Source organism: Folsomia candida, unplaced genomic scaffold (genome assembly GCF_002217175.1).
Source record: "Folsomia candida strain VU population unplaced genomic scaffold, ASM221717v1 Fcan01_Sc004, whole genome shotgun sequence".
Classification (NCBI taxonomy): Eukaryota; Metazoa; Arthropoda; class Collembola; order Entomobryomorpha; family Isotomidae; genus Folsomia; species Folsomia candida.
In genome coordinates, this window is record NW_019091196.1 from 10,919,045 (window position 1) to 10,939,391 (window position 20,347).

Sequence of the window (20,347 nt, forward strand, 5' to 3'; positions counted from 1 at the left end):
AAGATTAGCATGGGCCATAAGATTAGCATGGGCCATAAGATTAGCATGGGCCATAAGATTAGCATGGGCCATAAGATTAGCATGGGCCATAAGATTAGCATGGGCCATAAGATTAGCATGGGCCATAAGATTAGCATGGGCCATAAGATTAGCATGGGCCATAAGATTAGCATGGGCCATTAGAATTAGCGTTGGCCATAAGATTAGCATGGGCCATAAGAATTAGCGTGGGCCATAAGATTAGCATGGGCCAAAAGATTAGCATGGGCCATAAGATTAGCATGGGCCAAAAGATTAGCATGGGCCATAAGATTAGCATGGGCCATAAGAATTAGCGTGGGCCATATGATTAGCATGGGCCATAAGATTAGCATGGGCCATCAGAATTAGCGTGGGCCATAAGAATTAGCGTGGGCCATAAGATTAGCATGGGCCATCAGAATTAGCGTGGGCCACAAGAATTAGCGTGGGCCATAAGATTAGCATGGGCCATAAGATTAGCATGGGCCATAAGATTAGCATGGGCCATAAGATTAGCATGGGCCATAAGATTAGCATGGGCCATAAGATTAGCATGGGCCATAAGATTAGCATGGGCCATAAGATTAGCATGGGCCATAAGATTAGCATGGGCCATTAGAATTAGCGTTGGCCATAAGATTAGCATGGGCCATAAGAATTAGCGTGGGCCATAAGATTAGCATGGGCCATAAGAATTAGCATGGGCCATAAGATTAGCATGGGCCATAAGAATTAGCGTGGGCCATAAGATTAGCATGGGCCAAAAGATTAGCATGGGCCATAAGATTAGCATGGGCCAAAAGATTAGCATGGGCCATAAGATTAGCATGGGCCATAAGAATTAGCGTGGGCCATATGATTAGCATGGGCCATAAGATTAGCATGGGCCATCAGAATTAGCGTGGGCCACAAGAATTAGCGTGGGCCATAAGATTAGCATGGGCCATAAGATTAGCATGGGCCATAAGAATTAGCATGGGCCATAAGAATTAGCATGGGCCATAAGAATTAGCATGGGCCATAAGATTAGCATGGGCCATAAGATTAGCATGGGCCATAAGATTAGCATGGGCCATAAGATTAGCATGGGCCAAAAGATTAGCATGGGCCATAAGAATTACCAGGGGCCATAAGAATTACCATGGGCCATAAGAATTACCATGGGCCATAAGAATTACCATGGGCCATAAGAATTACCAGGGGCCATAAGAATTACCATGGGCCATAAGAATTACCATGGGCCATAAGAATTACCAAGGGCCATCAGAATTACCATGGGCCATAAGAATTACCAGGGGCCATCAGAATTACCATGGGCCATAAGAATTACCAGGGGCCATCAGAATTACCATAAGAATTATTATGGTAATTCTTATGGCCCATGGTAATTCTTATGGCCCATGGTAATTCTTATGGCCCATGGTAATTCTTATGGCCCATGGTAATCCTTATGGCCCATGGTAACCCTTATGGCCCATGGTAATCCTTATGCCCTATATGGTATGAATAAAGTTAGGCTTCTCGTACGGTAATTTCCCCTTAAATGCCGATCAGGTCAAACCCATCCCCGATGCAGACGGGAAGGCTCATTCCGGTAATAATCCGGTCGAATTGGGATTACCAGGCGATGGGTATATATGTGACCGCCATGGTAGTTTTGTTACCGAGTGATAGTAAATTTGTTACCGAGTGGAATTATATTTGTCACCAAGTGGAATTAAATTTGTTACCGAGTGGTAGAATATTTCTTACCGGTTGGTATTAAATCTGTTACCGAGTGGTAAGTAGTAAATTTCTTACCACGCTAGTAATAAATGCAATCGGGTAGCAAATAAGTACTACCATAGCAGAGGTCAACGCCGCCGATTATACGCCGCCGCGCCGCCAGACGCCGAGCCGGTTTGACGCGCCGCCGCCGCCGCCAAAATCTGATCGGCGCGCCGGCGCCAATATTGGGCCTCCGATTTACATACATTTAAATCTGATGACTTTTTAGCCCGAACCAGGGCTTATGTAATTGTCATGTCCGTCTGTCTGTCTGTCTGTCTGTCTTTCAATAACTCTCGAACGAGTTGACCGATTGACTTGAAATTTTTACCACATGCATATTGGACAAAGTTAGGAAACGAGTTCGAAGATGGGCGACATCAGTCCAGTGGTTGACCGGTGGGGGTCATCTGGGTGGGTGGGGTATTATGCACCAAAATTTCAAAATCATCGTAGAAAGCACAAATTTGGTACAAAGGTTGCTAATAGCTCCTAATGAAAGAATATGAAGTGAAATTGGAAAATTTGTCAACCGGAGGTACCTGAGGGGCTGACCCATACCGATTTTTCAAAATCATCCAATCGAGCTGAAATTTAGTATAGAGGCTGCTAAGGGCCCATAATAGAAGAATATGAAGTTAAATTGTTAAAATTTTCAGATCGGGGACCCGTTGGAGTGACCCATACCGATTTTCATAGTTTGTCGCAAAAAGCTTAAATTCGGAATAGTGGTACTTAATGGCTTCGCATGAAATTATATGAAGTCAAAGATGAACAAAAGGCAACCAAAGGGGTACTGAGGGCCCCTTAATACCCCTCTGGTACCCGTTAGTAAGGGGTACCAATACTGATTTCTAAGAGTTTATATATTCAGTTAAAATTTAATCAATCCTGGTTCGGGCTGAGCAAAGCTGTACTGATAGGTTTTTAATTTACTGAATTTTTCACATTTTTGTTTAAGTTTTTTAAAATTCTAACAGATTTTTAGCCCGAACCAGGGCTAAAAATGTAATTGTACAATTATGTAATTGCTATGTCCGTCCGTCTGTCCGTCTGTCTTTCGATAACTCTCGAACGAGTTGACCGATTTGGACCAAATTTGGTACAGGCATGTATCTGGGCAATGCAACGACCGAGTTCGAAGATGGGTTCGATCAGAAAAGTTTTGGACCGGTGGGGGTCATCGGAGTGGGTGGGGTATTGCGCACCAAAATTTCAAAATTGTCTTAGAAAGCTGAAATTTGGCACAGAGGTTTGAATGGCTTCTAATAGATAAAAATGAGCTCAAGTTGGAAAAATTTTCATCTTGAGGGACCCTATGGGGCGACCCATACTGATTTTTTTAAATCGTCATATCGAGCTGAAATTTGGTGGAGAGGTTGCTTACCGGTCCTAATGGAAGAATATGACATGAAATTGGTGAAATTTTTATCTAGAGCGATCCCAAGGGGGTGACCCATATCGATTTTTAGAAATTAACGTAGAAAGCTGAAATTTGGACCAGAGATCCTTACTGCTTTCTCGTGAAATAATATGAAGTTAAATATACTGAGAAACATGGGTTTACTAATCCTGGTTCGGGCTAAGCAAAGCTGTACTGATAGGTTTTAATTATTATTTTTGTTTAATTTTGAATATTGATATTTCAAAAATTTTCGTATTGAAATTTACCAGATAACATTTACGATACCATCAATTTCAAGTTGACTACTCGACGTTCCAGCCAAGAAATATGTATGGACAAAGACTCATTACCTAGTTTCAACACCTTAAATAAGGATGTATCACAAAATTATGTAAGAAATGTTACAACCAACTGCGTGAAATGAAAAAGCCATGGTTTTTGACACAGTTTTAATGAGCACCTCAAATGGTCAAAATTTACCTTCAAATATAACGTTCAATTTTTATCTAAAAGTGGGCTAAAGTGCATGAAGAAAGAGTTAATGAAAAGATGCATCCTCCAAGAAATATTGCAAATTTTAGATTACTGAGGGTATTTCCATTTTATAGTCCGAGTCACTAACCTTAACTTTCTGGGCGAAATACGCGTCGCCGAATATTTTACGTATTTTCATCGTAATCCTCATCCTTTTCTGATGAGGAATGAAGTTCTAATTTCTAAAAAGTGATTATTTTAAAGCCTACAGCAGAGTTTCTTCGAACTGCTTTTCATCTGAAAGTTTGCAAAACACATCGAAAAATTTTGATGGCGATTTAAAAAATAAACAAGGCCCCAAAAAGAGAAATCTTAGTGAGGCTTGGTGCGACTACAACTAATAAATATAATTAGATTGCAGAATTTTTGCATCACCGCTCTCTGTACCATTCTTTACTGGAAGTAATCATTTGGAATAAATGGCTCCCCTCAAACATTCTTGTAATTTCATGGGAATAAGAATTAATAGGATATCAAGATTATAGGATTATCCAGAAAATATTAAAATTAAATATTTCCAACTTTTATAGCATATTTGCAACTGTTTGCATCTTAAACTTAAGGATTCGTAGTTCACAATTGTTTATCAATTATATTAGTTCTCAGTTAATTTACCAAACTTCTCGTTCACTTGCAAAAACGTCTTCTTAAAAGCCCTAATTCAATAAATGTAAAAATGCTTGTGCATGCAAAACAAAATTTATATTGGATCCAGTAAGAACGGTACAGAGAGCGGTGATGCAAAAATTATGCAATCTAATTTTATTTATTAGTTGTAGTCGCACCAAGCCTCACTAAGATTTCCCTTTTTGGGGTCTTGTTTATTTAATACTTGTAATTGAGTTCTTTATATATTTAATAATAAGAACCACACGGTCCTTAAAGCTAGAGTTGATTACAAGATTTATTGTCAACAACATTAATGCTTAGCGTTGCTGCAAAAATTTGAAGGTTTTCTAAATTTAATAATCTCTTGAGTTCTTAACCGATTTTGATCATCCGGATCATAAATTTACCAAATCAGTTTCAACGTCATTTCTAAATTTCATAAGAATAATCGGTACAAAATGTCATCAAAATCGGTTGAGAAATGACTGAGATATTAAATTATTTCTGTCAGTTTTTGGGGTGGGGTCAATGCACACAATATGTAATTTTTGTTGCCAGGTATAAAGGTCACTAAAAATTGAAATTTTTTAGATTCCAAATTTGAATAACTTTCTGAGTTCCTAACGGATTTGGATAATCTTGGACTTAAAATAACCGGAATGACTTTGTCTACAATGTTTTCAATAAGTGAACATGTTTGGATGACCCATTAATGAACTATGAAAAGAAATGTTCAGTAAGGGGCAAATTTTCGCGTATTTTTGCCAATAACTATCTCAAAAAACAAAAATTCCAAAAGGCGACTCGCACATCGTTTTGAAATTATCTAACAATGATCGGTGCAAAATTTCATCCAAATCGGTTGAGAAATGACTGAGATATCGTCGGTGGTCACTTTTTTGGGGAGGGTCAAATGCATACTTAGTAATTTTTTTGTTGCTAGGTATTTGCCTCACTAAGAAAAAAGTGTGGATCTGAAGGTGGAAATCAAAAATAATGCACTGAAGGCACATAACCGGACGTAACTAGTTTGGATTTATGTAAAATAGTTTAAATTCCGAATATTAAAGAAAAATTGGCTATGTACTGGGTGGTGACTCAACCGGCGTCGGAGAAAAAGTTTCAGGAACAGCACATATCAGCTGATTCTCGCCGAAATAGTGCGTATCTTGATGAATAATTCACTTCAGTGTACGCCCATCGACCTTATTCTTCTTTGCAAGTTGATTTTTGGTTCAATAATTTTTAATTGCCGTGTCCACATCAATTTTTCTTACGATCATCAGTTTTTTATATCTCGGGGAGAATGCTTTGGACGGCTCTGGCACCTCCAAATTTAAGGCCTGCTCCCTTTTTACAACATGATTCTTTATTGTGGACACTACCGCTTTAGAAATAATAATTCTACCGTCTCCGAATTGATTTGCTATTTTTTTATGTCATTCAAGCCTGGCAAACCGCTGTCACGCCATATAACACTTTGGGGTCAATTTTAGGACCCATTTTTTGAATTTCGAAATGGAGCAAGCAGGGACTGGTTCCACTAGAACTAAGCTTTCCAAAACACGTGCAATGTTTTATTTGGCGCTGTTGTTTCAAAAGCTATGAGTAATGAGCGACTCGGACTATAAAATGGAAATACCCTGTATTAGCAATACTAATTTAGCGTGTTTCAGATCCTTCATATTTAGCGTAGTAATTTATGTTGGCGCCGCCGAAGGTATTTGATCACCGCGCCGCGGCGCGCCGCCGCCGACCAATATACATTTTCACGCCGCCGCCGCCGCCGACCAATATACATTTTCACGCCGCCGCCGCCGCCGACCAATATACATTTTCACGCCGCCGCCGCGTAAACCGTCGGCGTTGACCTCTGTACCACAGTTTTAATAAATTTACTATAAGTCGGTTCTACGGTTTATGCCAACATACATAAATTTGTATGTATGTACCTGCGTGCCATCATCAAAGATTTTCCTATATTTATTTGCACTCCAAATTTAGGATTTTACGACCAATTGTAAATATCAACTTTGTAATTTTCATTCAAGCTTTAAGCCAACTGGTATTAAATCATTACTGAATGGAATACATATATGCTCTGCGGGCACGGGTAATAACGGACATTACCGCGAGTAATGTCCGTAATGAAAAATGTACAACTCAGAAACAAACTATTACCAATCCGGTAGGAAGTTATCACCAAATCAATACCAGTACCGGTATGTATGCGACTTTCGTTCAGATCCAAAGAAAATTACATTTCCTGGGCAAAATTTGGAAATCTTGATTTTTTTTAGCTACTTTTAGCTACCTTAGCAACTCTCATGAGCTGTAGGGTCGCGATTACTCATGATATAGACGCGTATTTTGGTGTCCATGATTGCCGGGAACTCAGATCTGATGGATATTTGAAGACAGAACAGAAAAGACAAAATTTCCGAATTTTGCAAAGTTCATACGTGATGAGAAAAATATAACATGGGATTTCCCATAAGGATTTGGCCAAAACTGACGAAAAATGGCAAAATTCGCACCACTCGCGGGAGGGCCCATATTTTGCACTGTAATTTGTAATTAATTTATAATTTGTATTTTGTAATTAGTGAGAATATTGAACCTCAAGTTTCATTTAACAAACTTTTTGATAACTTCGGTATTGGATAATTTGTAATTTATTTTACTCGTTTTATCGGTTATGATTTGGAATACAATGGATTTTAACTGTTGATGGTTACTCTATAGCTGCTTTATGATGTGTTTTTTTGTTTTTATATAGTTAGTTACATATTTGTTTATTTTTTACGTTCACTCTAAGAAATGGCTTTAACATATTTTTGGGTTAAAAACTGGTCAATCTTGGTCGAGGTAAAGTCAATCCGTGGTGGAGTAAAATTCATAACCCTAAATCATATTGCATACAAAATAACCTTGATATTACCGCTACATTGCTAGATTGGTTTTTCCGTTGTAACACGTTAAGTTAGAGCAGGTCTGGATGGGTTATTTACCCATCCTCCCCCCAAGCAGCCCATATAGCACAGCGGTCTTCGCGGCAAGCCTCCAAGTTTTGGGGTCGTGGGTTCGAACCCCTGTTGGGGAATTTATCCTCGTTTGCATTTTTCTTGATTTTGTAGACCTTTTTTTAGTGGGGGTTCCATAACTTTGACATATGATGACCTGGTGACTATGTGCACCGAAACCGAATTATCCTAATATTTTACACCAGTTCATTTTATTTTGGCATTCAAATTATTAAATTTGGATAGTTGAATGATTTTCACGCCAAACTAAAATAAACTACTGTTAAATAATAGGATAATTCGGATGACTCGGCTAATTTATTTCGATTATATTAGTACCGGTAATACAGGTAAAAGCCACCAATTTACTCGTGGGCGTATAGCCATAACCTCATAAGGAGTTATGGTTATCTAGCTCGAGTAAAACGTAGAGCGGGTATTTTCCGCAAGCCAGACCACGCCGCCTGTTCAGCCTTCAAGTACGTCCCCTGCTGCTGGAGGACTTTGGAGAAAATACTTTGTTAATTATTTTAACTCTTCAATTATTTGAAATTTATCGACATGAGTCAAACGGATAGAGTTCTCATTCAGTGTGGATTGGCTGAATATGTATATCACTAAATTTGAAGGTAAGACAACTACCCTTTTTACTTTAGTTATTTGTCAAACCATAATCAATGTTTGTAGTTTAAATAATTTTAAGTAGTTTTTTCTTTCAGAGCTTCATATTACTGATGAAGATTTACTGGAACAAAGTAGGAAATTCTTATTTCCAGCATTGGACACAGGACAAAGTTCAACGTAATTAAATTACCAAAAACTAAATTAGCGCCGGCTCGGTATATATATCTGTCAAGTGTATTGCCAAATTTAAAAATCTTAACAGTTTCTCCAAGCATATAATCGATTCTCACGAGTTAAAGACACATAGTGAGTGTACGTCCACCCTGTAAGGCTGTCATCATGTAATTAATTTGTTTGTTTATTCCTATTTTATATGGTTCGCCAAAAGTCCACAAGCCAAACATACCTCTGAGGCCAATAATTGACTATCGAAATACCACATTCCACAACCTTGCAAATTTCTTAAAAGCTCCATTGCAAACACTCACAAAGAAGCATGAATATTCACTAACAAACTCATATCAATTTATTGACGATTTGAAACCTAAAACCATTGGAAGAGGAGAAATCATGGTATCGTTTGATGTGGTGTCAATGTTCACAAAAGTCCCAATCCAGGAAACCTTGAACTTCATAGAGCACAGATTGCGAACAACTAATGAATGGAAAAAGACAACAAAACTTGAAGTCGAGGATCTCATGGATCTACTTAAAATATGCGCTGAAAATACATATTTCACTTGGAGAGGAGGCCTATTTAAGCAAACAGAAGGATCACCAATGGGGTCGCCGATCTCTGCCATTTTTGCTGAATTGTTTATGGAATTTTTAGAAGAATCACTTATCAAGCATAATTCAGATATCAAATTCTGGAGACGTTTTGTTGATGATACGTTTTCCATAATTAAAAGCCGGAAAGCAAAACAAATCCTCAAAAAATTAAACAATTTCCATCCTAATATCAAATTCACAATGGAACAAGAAATTAATAATTCACTCCCTTTCCTGGATGTTTTGATTCACAAGAAAGAAGATGGAACACTAACGCATAAAATATACCGAAAGCCAACGCACACAAATCAATATCTTCATTTTGAGTCATATCACCACCCGAGTCAAAAAATTGCTGTCATCGACACTTTGACCACAAGAGCTTTAAGATTATGTGACACTGAATCTGTCAAAGATGAACTAAACTTTGTAGAAAACATTTTAAAACAAAATCATTATCCTATCAAGACCGTCAAGGGAAGAATTGAACAGTTGAAACAGAGAACCCCACAAAACAGACATAACCAACAACTTGAAAAATGGATCGCGTTACCCTATACCGGAAGCATGAGCAAACGACTTTCTAAATTATTACGCAATAACGTACAAGTAAACATTGGATACTACACTGGAACCAAATTATCATCATTATTATACAATTTTAAAGATAAACGAGAAAAGGTAAATAGTGGTATTTACAAAATTAAATGTAAACAATGTCCCCAAGTTTACATAGGAGAATCGGAACGGAATATTAACAAACGCTTAGAAGAACACGAGTCACATATTAGGAACAATCGAACAAATCTATCTGCAGTCGCCCAACATATGGCAGACAACCCGGGTCATGAGATTGATAAGGCCTCGTTTGGACTACTTGAACGAGAAACCCGTTACTTTCATCGCAAAATAAAGGAATCACTATACATCAAAAAATTTCCTCATACCATGAACAACAGAGATGGCAAAAAAGTGAACCCCATTTGGATCCCTACCATCCTACCACTTATGAAGATCCCATAATTACAAAGGAAAATATTATTATTACATATATTACAAAAATTTGTAGACCCCGTTTTTTGCAAATTATATTTCGGCAACCCTGATGAAGACAATGTACAATTGTTGAAAGCTTGGTTCTAATAAACAAAACTATTTAGTTTTGAACATCAAGTCCTCATACCGTAAATCACTACAACATAATTAATTTGTGTTTAAAAGCTATCATTATTATAAATTTAAATAAATTAAATATTCAAATAAATAATTTAAAAATCTTGATTTATTTTCATTTGGCGCAGCTGACATTGCAACTCATAAAAATGTAACAGTAACCCTACCCGTGTTAAGAGTGGTGCAGCGTTTTGCATGGTATATTGTGAACAATGTTTTTGGATTTCCCGTGACTGGTGCGAGTGGGCACGATTTATACTCTATGGTCTTCGAGAACCGAAAAAAATACGAGGATTTTTTTTACGAAATTTGCGATAAATGTCGTAAATCAAAGAAATTTGTCATGTGTGATATTGCAAGATTAGTTGTTCTACAATAGCTTGTGTAGCAGTATTCAATATTTTATTTGCAGCGGAACTTCCGCTGCGGAAGACACGAAGCTCAACATTATCCTCTTCAATTAGATGAGTTTCGAGCTGCATATCTACATAGTGACCGCACACTGGGACAGGTTGAGATTGGCCAACTGTGCTGTTCGTAGATGCGAGCTAAACTACTCGTCTAAAATAAATCACCCTTATGCATAGAAGAATTCCTTGTCGTCCTGTGCCTCAGTGGGCCTGTGGTCTCCTAAGTCATCTCCAAGCGGCAGGAACGCCTTATTGGAACACCTCTGTCCCACAAGCTCTCGAACTTTTGGAAAAGGCTCGATCCGAGGAAGGAATTGACATTACAGTTGACATGTATCCGTACCTGGCCGGCAGCTCCACGATTTTGCAACTTCTTCCCCCCTCCTCAATGTCCGGTGGATTTGATGAGTTGATGTGAAATATGCAAAATGCGACGTATCTCGAATACCTCAAGACCATGACGGAAGGGGGACGAGAACCTGGCTGGGAGAGTAAAGTTGCCCTAATTGGCTATGACAATATCATGATTGGGTCAGTCGTCAATCAGAATCTGACCAAATTTGAGGTTTGGTGTGGAATTATAAATGCCGGGAAATCAGTTAACGAGATTCGAATGGTGGATCAAGACGAGGGATTAATTGGAGAAAATGTGCTTCCAGGTGGTGAAGTGATCACCATTCAGGACAGTGCACTAAGCGAAATGGACTGTTAATTTTGGCCAAAAGTCCTGAAGGGTTTCTTTAATGATATTTTTGCATATGCCGAGCCGTCATGGCCTCAGAATACGATAATAAAAAAATTGAGGAGCCACACCCACTTTGGGTGTAGCTTTTTCATATTGGTTGTAGGGCCAATTGCCATACCGGAAACTGTTGCCCATGCGATTCTATACGTACAGTAAAATTTTCATCGAAATCCGTCTACTGGGTCTCGAGATATTTGCTCGGAAACCTCGGCGAAAGGCAAAAATCCACTACTTTGGGGGTGTGGTGCTCCGAATGGGGCAAATGAAGAAATTCGAAAATATGTCCAGCTGTTGAGACCATCAATGGCTATGAACTCCAATTTAAACGGAGCGATCGCATCCGCCCCTTTCCAAGATATCACCAAGGGAACATTGGGAACAATTATGGCGAAATTGTCCAAAACTAACGAAATTCATCATGTCGCAGAGCAGTAAAAATTGATATCTAGCTTCTGCTAAACCAAAATAAAATGTTTCAAGTGAAATTCGCCCATGTCGTTGGTAGATGGCGTCAACGTGTCGAAATTTCGACATTGGCCTACAGCGATGAAATTTAAAACTTGTTTTACCCAAAACTTCAAAAGAAATGTTCTAACATTTTTTTTCACGTCGACATCCATTTATCACGATTGGAATGTTTAAATTTAAAACAAATGCCTCATGTTTTACAACTATAAACACGTGCTCAACGCGAAAATTTCATTTTTAAATTCCAGTCATTTTTAATACAAACATTTCCCTCCATGATTCAGTAATACAGATTTGAAGCCAACATTTTAGAATCTAAACTATATAAAGCAGGCGAGTGTATCGCTGCTGGCTGGCTGGCTGGGTCGGTGGCTTAGTTGAGAAGTTAGCCTCTCCTTTTTCTCGCTCCACTCTGCAGAGGCAACAGGAGAGGCTAACTTCACTAATGTTGGGGCAACGGGCTTATCGACGCCTCGACGGGCCTATTTTGCACGTCGATTGACGGGCTTCTACACTAGTACAACAATAAAATCGTAACAATTTTTGTGCATTAAATATTTAACTTTAATTTGGTCTGCACAAATTAAATAAATTTAAATGATAACCTACTAATATATTTATATTAATTAAGCATGTTCGTAATACACCCTAAATCACATCCGTTCAGATAAAAGCCTCTTCCTTGCTTATGTTGGTCATCACGTCATTAAAACAATCAAATTATTTAGATAGTCGTTAAAATCGTTTAGATTTAGTCTGACGGGAGTGTGTCATAGTTTTGCTTAAACAAAATCCACTCTTGCCTAGTTTTGATAGACTTGGGACCCCAGTCATTAGTTGGTTGAAAGGATTCTTTAATTTTCTGTTATCAAATTCAGATAAGTGGGTTAAATAATTGTTAACTGGGGTGAATGTGAAAGTGAAAGTAAACTTTAATTGTTTTACCCCCCACAACGTCGGAGCTTTTCTACTCGCAATTCCATGCATTGCCCAACAGGGTATTAATAACAACGCTATTGCAGCCAAACTCCATCCACAAGCTGAGAAATAATTGAGAAGTAAGTTAGTGCATCCAGCTAGACTTTCACATTCACTTTGTTACCTATTGCGACCGCTGGGAATTTTGCCCCATTATGGGTTAGCTCATGAGACTCGACAAAGGAATAAATTAATATGGTCGATAGTCCGATTGGTATAAAAAATCTGTAAGTGTAATTGTTTTGAGAATTTAAATTTGCGAGTATGTATTTTCATTTGAGGCGTAATACAACTTTTTTTTATTTTTTTACCCCCAGCAAAATTTCCAATAAAATCCTAGCTTGATTCCGAGCATGAACTCGACATCTCGACAAAAATTTGTGAGACCGTAGACCCAGGCCACCGCTGCAACTTCTACAATTGCCATTACATAGATTACAAAATTTGCTCCGAAATGGTCAACCAGTGTGAGCATGAATTGTCCGCCCTTAATATGGAAATGTTAATTTAGCCAACCAATTCGTTTGAATAACTATATGAAGATTGACTTGTACTATCAACTCACGGATCTCGATGTCCTGTGGATATGTTATAGTGTCCCAGGAATTAACAGCAACCCCCAAGTGCTTTAAATGCCGCACCCACTCAAAGGTGCCCAAAAAACGGAGAAAGCAGCGCTTTCACTTTTTCAAATCCACGCAAAAAATCCAATTTTACTCAGAATTTGAAAATCCGTGCACCTTAAATACTCCTAGATAGTTGTTTTCTTATATTCAACATCAAACTCAACGTTTTTGATGATTATTTTGCAGGCTCAATTTGCGTATTTATTACTACAACAATGGTCATTGAGAATTTTAAATTTTAAAACCTATCAGTACAGCTTTGCTTAGCCCGAACCAGGTTTAGTAAACCCATGTTTCTCAGTAGTTTTCTATAAAATTATGTGCTACTATTTTACACTAATTTTTGCATTAACTTGCATCAATCTTTCGTACTACTAGGCTCCAAATTCTAAAAATATTTACTATCCATTGCCCTTGACTACTTCCCAGTGGGGGTCGCCTCTACAGCCCATATGGTTAATTTGTGTTCATATTTAACTTCGTATTATTTCATGAGAAAGCAGTAAGGATCTCTGGTCCAAATTTCAGCTTTCTATGTTAATTTCTAAAAATCGATATGGGTCACCCCATAGTAGTGCTCCGCATGAATCCGATTTTCCCCGGATTCGGATTCGTTCGAATCCGGATTCGAGCAGATCCGAATCTCTAGGAGAGGGATTCGGATTCGGATTCGAGTGGATCGAATCACGTAAAAGTAGGATTCGGATTCGGATTCGAGTGGATCGAATCACGTAAAAGTAGGATTCGGATTCGGATTCGTAAGGATTCGAATCCGATTCGTATCTGATTCACAACTTGCACAACTTAAACAAATCAATTAATCGGTTACAACAACCGTTTTTGTATTGTTTTCGTTACGTTGTTCAATACATAATTTATTATAAATTTGAAATTGGTGGAAGACTAAACAGTATTTCGGAAAATTTTAAGTTTCACATTTAGTCTCACATTTGATTTTCATCTCACCTCATAATATAAGGGTTTCGATCAGGGGTTAAATCTAGGTCTAATCGAACTTTTCCTATTCTGAGGTTGCTGGATAACATTTAAGATTTAAAAAGGGATGGAAGGTAGCACATACATATTTTTGGTATAAAACTATATTCAAAGTAAAAAATTTTCGACTGTGATATCAGCACTATATTTAACCAATTCTCTCGGTAATTGGTGCGAAAAAATCCTGCTCAAACCTTTACAAAGCATATTGACGTCAAGTGATTACGCAATTTCAACTTCGAATTGTTTAAGTTGTTTTGAGAGTTACTATAATACCAGCACTATCTTCAAGTAGTTATTTCGCTAATTATTATTAGTCGTTAGAATTTTTTTTGCTTTACAAAATTTTCCAACTTCAAAGTAATATCGGATACCACAAAGCATAATTGAAGATATGAAAAACACGGAAAAATGGGAGAAACTCTGTTTAGGGCAATCCGAAATAACTTCTTCAAAACCAAGGTTTTCAAAATTTAAAAAATGGTAACAAATGTTTCCCGATTATTTTCTTAACAAAAATAGAGCAATAATTGAGCAAATATTGTTTTGGACGGGAAAATCAAAACCCTGAATATAATACTCTGCCCATATTGCGCATTAACGATGGATTCGAATCCTGTGTTGGTCGGATTCGGATTCGTCCGAATCCGGATTCGAGCAGATCCGAATCCTGAAACGCCGGATTCGTGGTAGGATTCGAATGCACCGAATCCGCCAAATTTAGGATTCGGATTCGGATTCGGATTCGAGATTCGAATCTGAATCCGAATCCGGATTCGGATTCATGCGGAGCACTACCCCATAGGGTCGCTCTAGATTAAAATTATACCAATTTCATGTCATATTCTTGCATTAGGACCCATAAGCAACCTCTCCACCAAATTTCAGCTTGATATGCCGATTTTGAAAAATCAGTATGGGTCACCCCCTAGGGTCCCTCAAGATGAAAATTTTTCAACTTTAACTCATTTTTATCTATTAGGAGTCATTAGTAACCTCTGTGCCAAATTTCAGCTTTCTACGACAATTTTGAAATTTTGGTGCATAATACCCCACCCACTCCGATGACCCCCACCGGTCCAAAACTTTTTTGATCGAACCCATCTTCGAACTCGGTCGTTGCATTGCCCAGATGCATGTCTGTACCAAATTTGGTCCAAATCGGTCAACTCGTTCGAGAGTTATCGAAAGACAGACGGACGGACAGACGGACGGACATGATGATTACATAAGCCCTGGTTCGGGCTAAAAATACTAAATATTTCAAAAAGTTTGGTTTGATGTTGGATATAGGAAACGAAAACAACTATCTGGGAGAATAATGGTACACGGAATTTTCAAAATCAAAAGAGTAGAATTGGATTTTTGACGTGGATTTGAAAAAGTGAAAGCGCTACTTTCTCCGTTTTTTGGGTACCTTTGAGTGGGTGCGGCGAGCGTAAATGTGGCATTTAAAGCACTTGGGGGTTGCTGTTAATTCCTGGGACACTATAACATATCCAAAGGGCATCGAGATCCGTGAGTTGACGGCGTCTCCTCCTAATTGTCTAAGTACCGGTGTCACGTAAATCAACCCTGAACAGAATCCAGCAATGCATACAACTAAGGTCACCTGCCATCTCCCGAAATGTGGATATTGATCACAAATTATAGTGATAATTCCTCCTAATGTTTTAAACGCAGAAGATTATATTATTTAATTTAATTGACATTGGTTACTAGTAAGTATGTAGAGTGTAGATATGTAGATTAGGACCTGTTAACGACGTAGCACTTCCTACACCCAATGTAAACAACATTCCTGCAAAATAAAGATTTTGTCTCAGTTTCATGTCTTCAAGTCAAAAATCGTCGCATGTGGTATACCAAAAAAGAGGACGGCGAATAGCTGAAAATATATGAATACCATTGTTCATTAAAGTTAATTAAGGTCAAAATCTAAACAATGTCTGATAAGTAGTTTTTTTTTTTATTCCTAACCTGCGGAACCCATTGAAACTTGGATATGCTAAAGTAGACAAGAAACATTAAAGTAGACAAGAAACATTTAACTTTTCAAATACATTTTAAAATACAAAGTTAAACATATTTTAACAAAATAAAACGTACGCGTCAGGGTATGAGATGAAGGCAAGGCCAGGACCACTTTTTGCGACAACTGAGATATCCACGTCAAGTTCTGTCGCAAGGGAGCCCAAAATTGCACTACAAAAATTGCGAAAATTGTAAACTCACTAATCACACTAATTTTAAAATTGTGCCAATTACAAAATGGTGAATCCTGCTAGCAAACTGGTAAACGTGTCCATGAAACTGATTATCACTGCGTCACTGTAAAGTGAAATTAATAAAATTCCGATTAGAAAACTAAATAAAGCTAAGCGATTTAGTCAAATAATTCATAGGGAATTGCTGCTTACTTGTAAACGTTTCTAGTGAATGGATTATACTGGATTATAATGACGTTATGATTATAATGGATTATTATATTATTATAGATTAATTAATAATTTTTTTTACGGAAGAAAACATGATAATGGGCCCAAATGCAGTTGACAAGCTGAAGAAGCACTGTCCCACCGCACTATTAATCCATATAATTAACCCAATAATTTCCTTTTATCAAATGACATATTAACTTTTTAATTGCACTTACCTAAACCAAACCTATTTCAAAAATGAATTTTCATATTAATATTTTAACTTTCATGCAAATAAATATTCATGAAAACTTACACCGGGATCATAAATTTTGTCCCATTGTGGTGTGATGAAGTATAAAATGCCACTCCATGCGCCTAGTAATGAGGGTTGGGAATTGTTTATTGCTTTTTTAACCATGTTTGTTTTGTTTCCAGTTACCTGGTAAGGTCACTCCTCGCACGAGGAGTATAAGTAAAACGACATATCTGCCGATATGAAATAAAAATAATTATTAACGATAATTGTATTCAACGACATCCCAGATAACAGGTCGACATATTCGCAGAAATACGTCGACCTGTTATCTGGGATATATGTCTCACGGGATATGTAAAGGCGTCTCACGGGAAAATAGCAGTGAAGTAGGCGACCTAGACCAAACAATGACAAAACGCCATCAAGTAATTTGCATTTTGCATACGACATAAAATTTATGCATGTACAACCTTGCCACTGGATTGGACCCCTTTCCAGAGGGAGAAAAAAATAACGATCCATGAAAATAGGAGACAAAGGGTCAGCCGCCACTCGGGAAGCCCTAGGTTTTAAAAATTCCATCCTTTAAGTAAGTGCTTTCGATTTAACTGCTAGAAATAGCTCATAAATATATTTACCTATCCCGTCATCAATATTCTTTTTTTGGGGAAACACTTCATGCCTATATTAAGAAAATGGCACCGTTATACTAAAGGCCAAAAGAAATGCGTTGGAAAAACCATACTCGAAATAGAGTTGAGGCAAACTGATATTATTATCGGTCAGGTAGGTCGAATTCTCTGTACAAAGGCATTTTATCACGTTATTGAGTTTCATACATATTTATGATTTTTTTCGAAAACCTGCACACGCTTCCGGCCCCACCCAATTTATGTCACAAATAGCCCACGGTAGGGTGGATTGAAAGGACGCAGAAAAGTAGAAAACGGTTAGCGCCATTAGGCTACAGTAGACAAAAATTGATGGAGAAAGTTCTTGGAGAAAGTTATCGGAGAAAGTACCTGCAGTAATATGATACCACACAGAAAGTCCCAACCATGCTGCCGTATCCAACTCCTTCGAAAACAGTGTGTACTTATTGGCATTAAAAAAAAATTATGCTGTAATTTGATACCTTTAAAGAAGGGCGCAAGCGCCCAGACCTTGACCTGGCCGTATGAGGAGAACTGACCCAGTGCCATTTCCAGGAAATAAATCGGTTTCCCTATTTGTGAAATAAACTTTAAAATTTGAGAGCTTAAGAGGAAGGAGAAAAGTCTATTACCAATGAAGATAAGCACGATTAAGTACGGGATCAAAAATGCGCCTGAATGAAAACACGATTAATCAATTGCGGAATTTCATATCGTAGATTTCACATTCATGTAAATACCTCCGCCATTCTCATAGGCTGCAAACGGAATAAATAAATTTGAAATAACTAAATTTGATTAATTGAAATAAATTAGTCATTTTTTCAAGACCTGCAAACGGAAAACGCCACACATTTCCGAGACCCACGCTCATTGAAATACAGGAGAGCCTACAAGTAATTAAATTTAAATATGGCTAATGAATATATATTTAAATAATTAATAAATTAACAATCCCCCCGGGGGACGTACAGAAATTCAATCGGGTTGCCCCACGTGTCCCTGTCATTGGAGAGATCCTCGCCCCCATCGTCGCCAGCGTCCACAGACTCCAGACTTGTTTCGGTAGGCTAAGAAAAGAATGTAGTAAAGTGTCCCTTTCGGCTTTTCCTTTTATCTACAAGTAAAATCTGGGATACTAATTTGTACTCTTACCTTGAAGGGTAGTCCTCCGCTGATGGTGGGCAAAACATTTCCACTTTGAAAAGATGTTCGATGTCCATAAGAGTACACTTTTGCATTGCCTTCTGAAGGAACGTAGTTGAATGCATTGTTCACATGGCCAAAATCATTCATGTGTGCCTAATGAATGTAAAAACGTCAATATCTTTAGTAAAGTTATTTTCAACGGTTTTAGGACTTATTTTTTCATAAAACTTTACAGTTTGTATTTAGAACTCCAAGCTTTCCACAACTTTGATATCTTTGTAAATACTTATCAATACTTTAGTTTTGGACAAAGCTAATTTTGCATACATACGAATTTCCCCACCATTCAGAAATATGTAGTATGAAAATAGGTGCAGGAACTATATATATAATTTATTGAACAATCAATAAATAGTAAAATTAATAATATGCTTCATGAATGGACACGAAAATTTATTAATATCGATTAACGTCACAAAATTATTTAGGTTACGAGACTTGCATGCAATTACGGTACACGTATTATGTAGCAATTCATTTTGTGCGTTTTTTTCAATACATGAGACGCATAAAAGCATGACTTTGTTCCTCTTTTTGCTTACTTGTCACGGGACGGGACTTACCACAGTACGAAAGTTATTGAGGTTTTGACGAGCCAAATGATTCAAGTTGGGGTCAAAGTGACCATTCGATCTGTTCTTCTCGTTCATTGTCACCACAAATTAATACGATTTTTCAACAAGTTTTACGGAAATATTGAAAAAATAGAAGCACTGCAATTGTATTATCTCATCACACCACAACACTTTTCATACAAAGAATACGTCTCACATCTCAATCAATCGCGTCACTGACCATCAACTCTCGTCATGCCCAATCAACCTTTACTGAAATATTTTAATTAATTTGTGAACATGTTTTTACCACAAATTACTTGAATATTAAACTCTCTCCGCCGCGAAGAATTAATTATGTTTGTTGCTTAATCCAAAATAAACTGACTTTTATGCCAAAAATCACCATTTTCAAAAGATGAGACATGAACCAACACAAAACAAAGTGTCCAAAATCTTTCAAGATTGAAGTGGAAATTCAGCCAGGCTGTTAAACAAAAGTCAGTTTATCTCATCAGGAATCCCACTCGCTAATTGATTCACGATACGAAACACTTATTAAGTAAGACTCATTCGTACATATATTACAGAACGGTGATGATGATGACGAGGACATGAGGAATTTGACTGATTTAGTTCACCTTTGATTACACCAAGTCGGCCTTAACCTACCTCGCCTCAAACTTAATTGATTCCATAAGAGAGGAGATTATCTATTATGAACTAATCCTAAATGATAATTATTTCTGGAGATAACACCACAATTTACGTCACAAGTTCACCTTAGGTTATGCAACGGACATAATAATGACGAATCGGATGCAACGACATGTCAAGTTGAGAAAGTTTTGTACAAGACTGTGACAAACGGACCTGAATAATGTGAATGATGGAGAGAAACTAAAGTAATTGTTTAAATGGGCTTCTTTTCATGTACAAGCCTTCCCTTCCTCGATATCCTTCCAGCCATTATTTCCAACATCAAACAAAAGCATGGTACTAATAATAATAATGATGAAAAGGCTCGAAGGGTTCGCATGCCACTTTGCTCTCTCTCTCTCCACTAATAATATTATTGTCATTGCTTCTTATTCCAATGACA

The 20,347-nt window shown here is 37.6% G+C and overlaps 1 protein-coding gene across 2 annotated transcripts; it reads right to left on the bottom strand.

The window, feature by feature from the left end:
- Positions 1-11,779: 11,779 nt before the first annotated feature.
- On the bottom strand, positions 11,780-20,147 carry LOC110849519 (sodium-dependent nutrient amino acid transporter 1). 2 transcript variants are annotated; one of them, XM_022096932.2, is made up of 28 exons: positions 19,255-20,136; positions 18,638-18,784; positions 18,455-18,552; positions 18,314-18,372; positions 18,223-18,240; positions 18,115-18,156; positions 17,965-18,054; positions 17,852-17,906; positions 17,693-17,793; positions 17,575-17,629; positions 17,468-17,511; positions 17,300-17,391; positions 17,199-17,224; positions 17,013-17,059; positions 16,887-16,948; positions 16,807-16,817; positions 16,671-16,734; positions 16,571-16,599; positions 16,419-16,481; positions 16,260-16,355; positions 16,131-16,158; positions 16,017-16,038; positions 15,907-15,951; positions 15,706-15,815; positions 12,840-13,015; positions 12,653-12,753; positions 12,496-12,590; positions 11,780-12,412 (listed from the first exon to the last, which is right to left on the bottom strand). In XM_022096932.2, the coding sequence occupies exons 1-28, from the start codon at positions 19,339-19,341 to the stop codon at positions 12,302-12,304; spliced, it is 1,974 nt and encodes a 657-aa protein (XP_021952624.1). In that variant the 5' UTR covers positions 19,342-20,136; the 3' UTR covers positions 11,780-12,301. The 2 variants fall into 2 exon arrangements, 1 of the variants encoding a protein (XP_021952624.1); XR_004834679.1 differs by lacking the exon at positions 11,780-12,412 and having other exon boundaries at positions 12,550-12,590; positions 12,840-12,942; positions 19,255-20,147.
- Positions 20,148-20,347: the final 200 nt, after the last annotated feature.

What these genes read in the sequence shown, in the direction of transcription:
- LOC110849519 (XM_022096932.2), bottom strand. Translation starts at nt 19,341, where the DNA reads ATGAACGAGAAGAACAGATCGAATGGTCACTTTGACCCCAACTTGAAT. An exon ending in AATCGTGCTTATCTTCATTG is followed by an intron (nt 18,055 to 18,114) that starts GTAATAGACTTT and finishes TTTCACAAATAG; the next exon opens with GGAAACCGATTTATTTCCTG. An exon ending in CTAGCAGGATTCACCATTTT is followed by an intron (nt 16,356 to 16,418) that starts GTAATTGGCACA and finishes CAATTTTTGTAG; the next exon opens with TGCAATTTTGGGCTCCCTTG.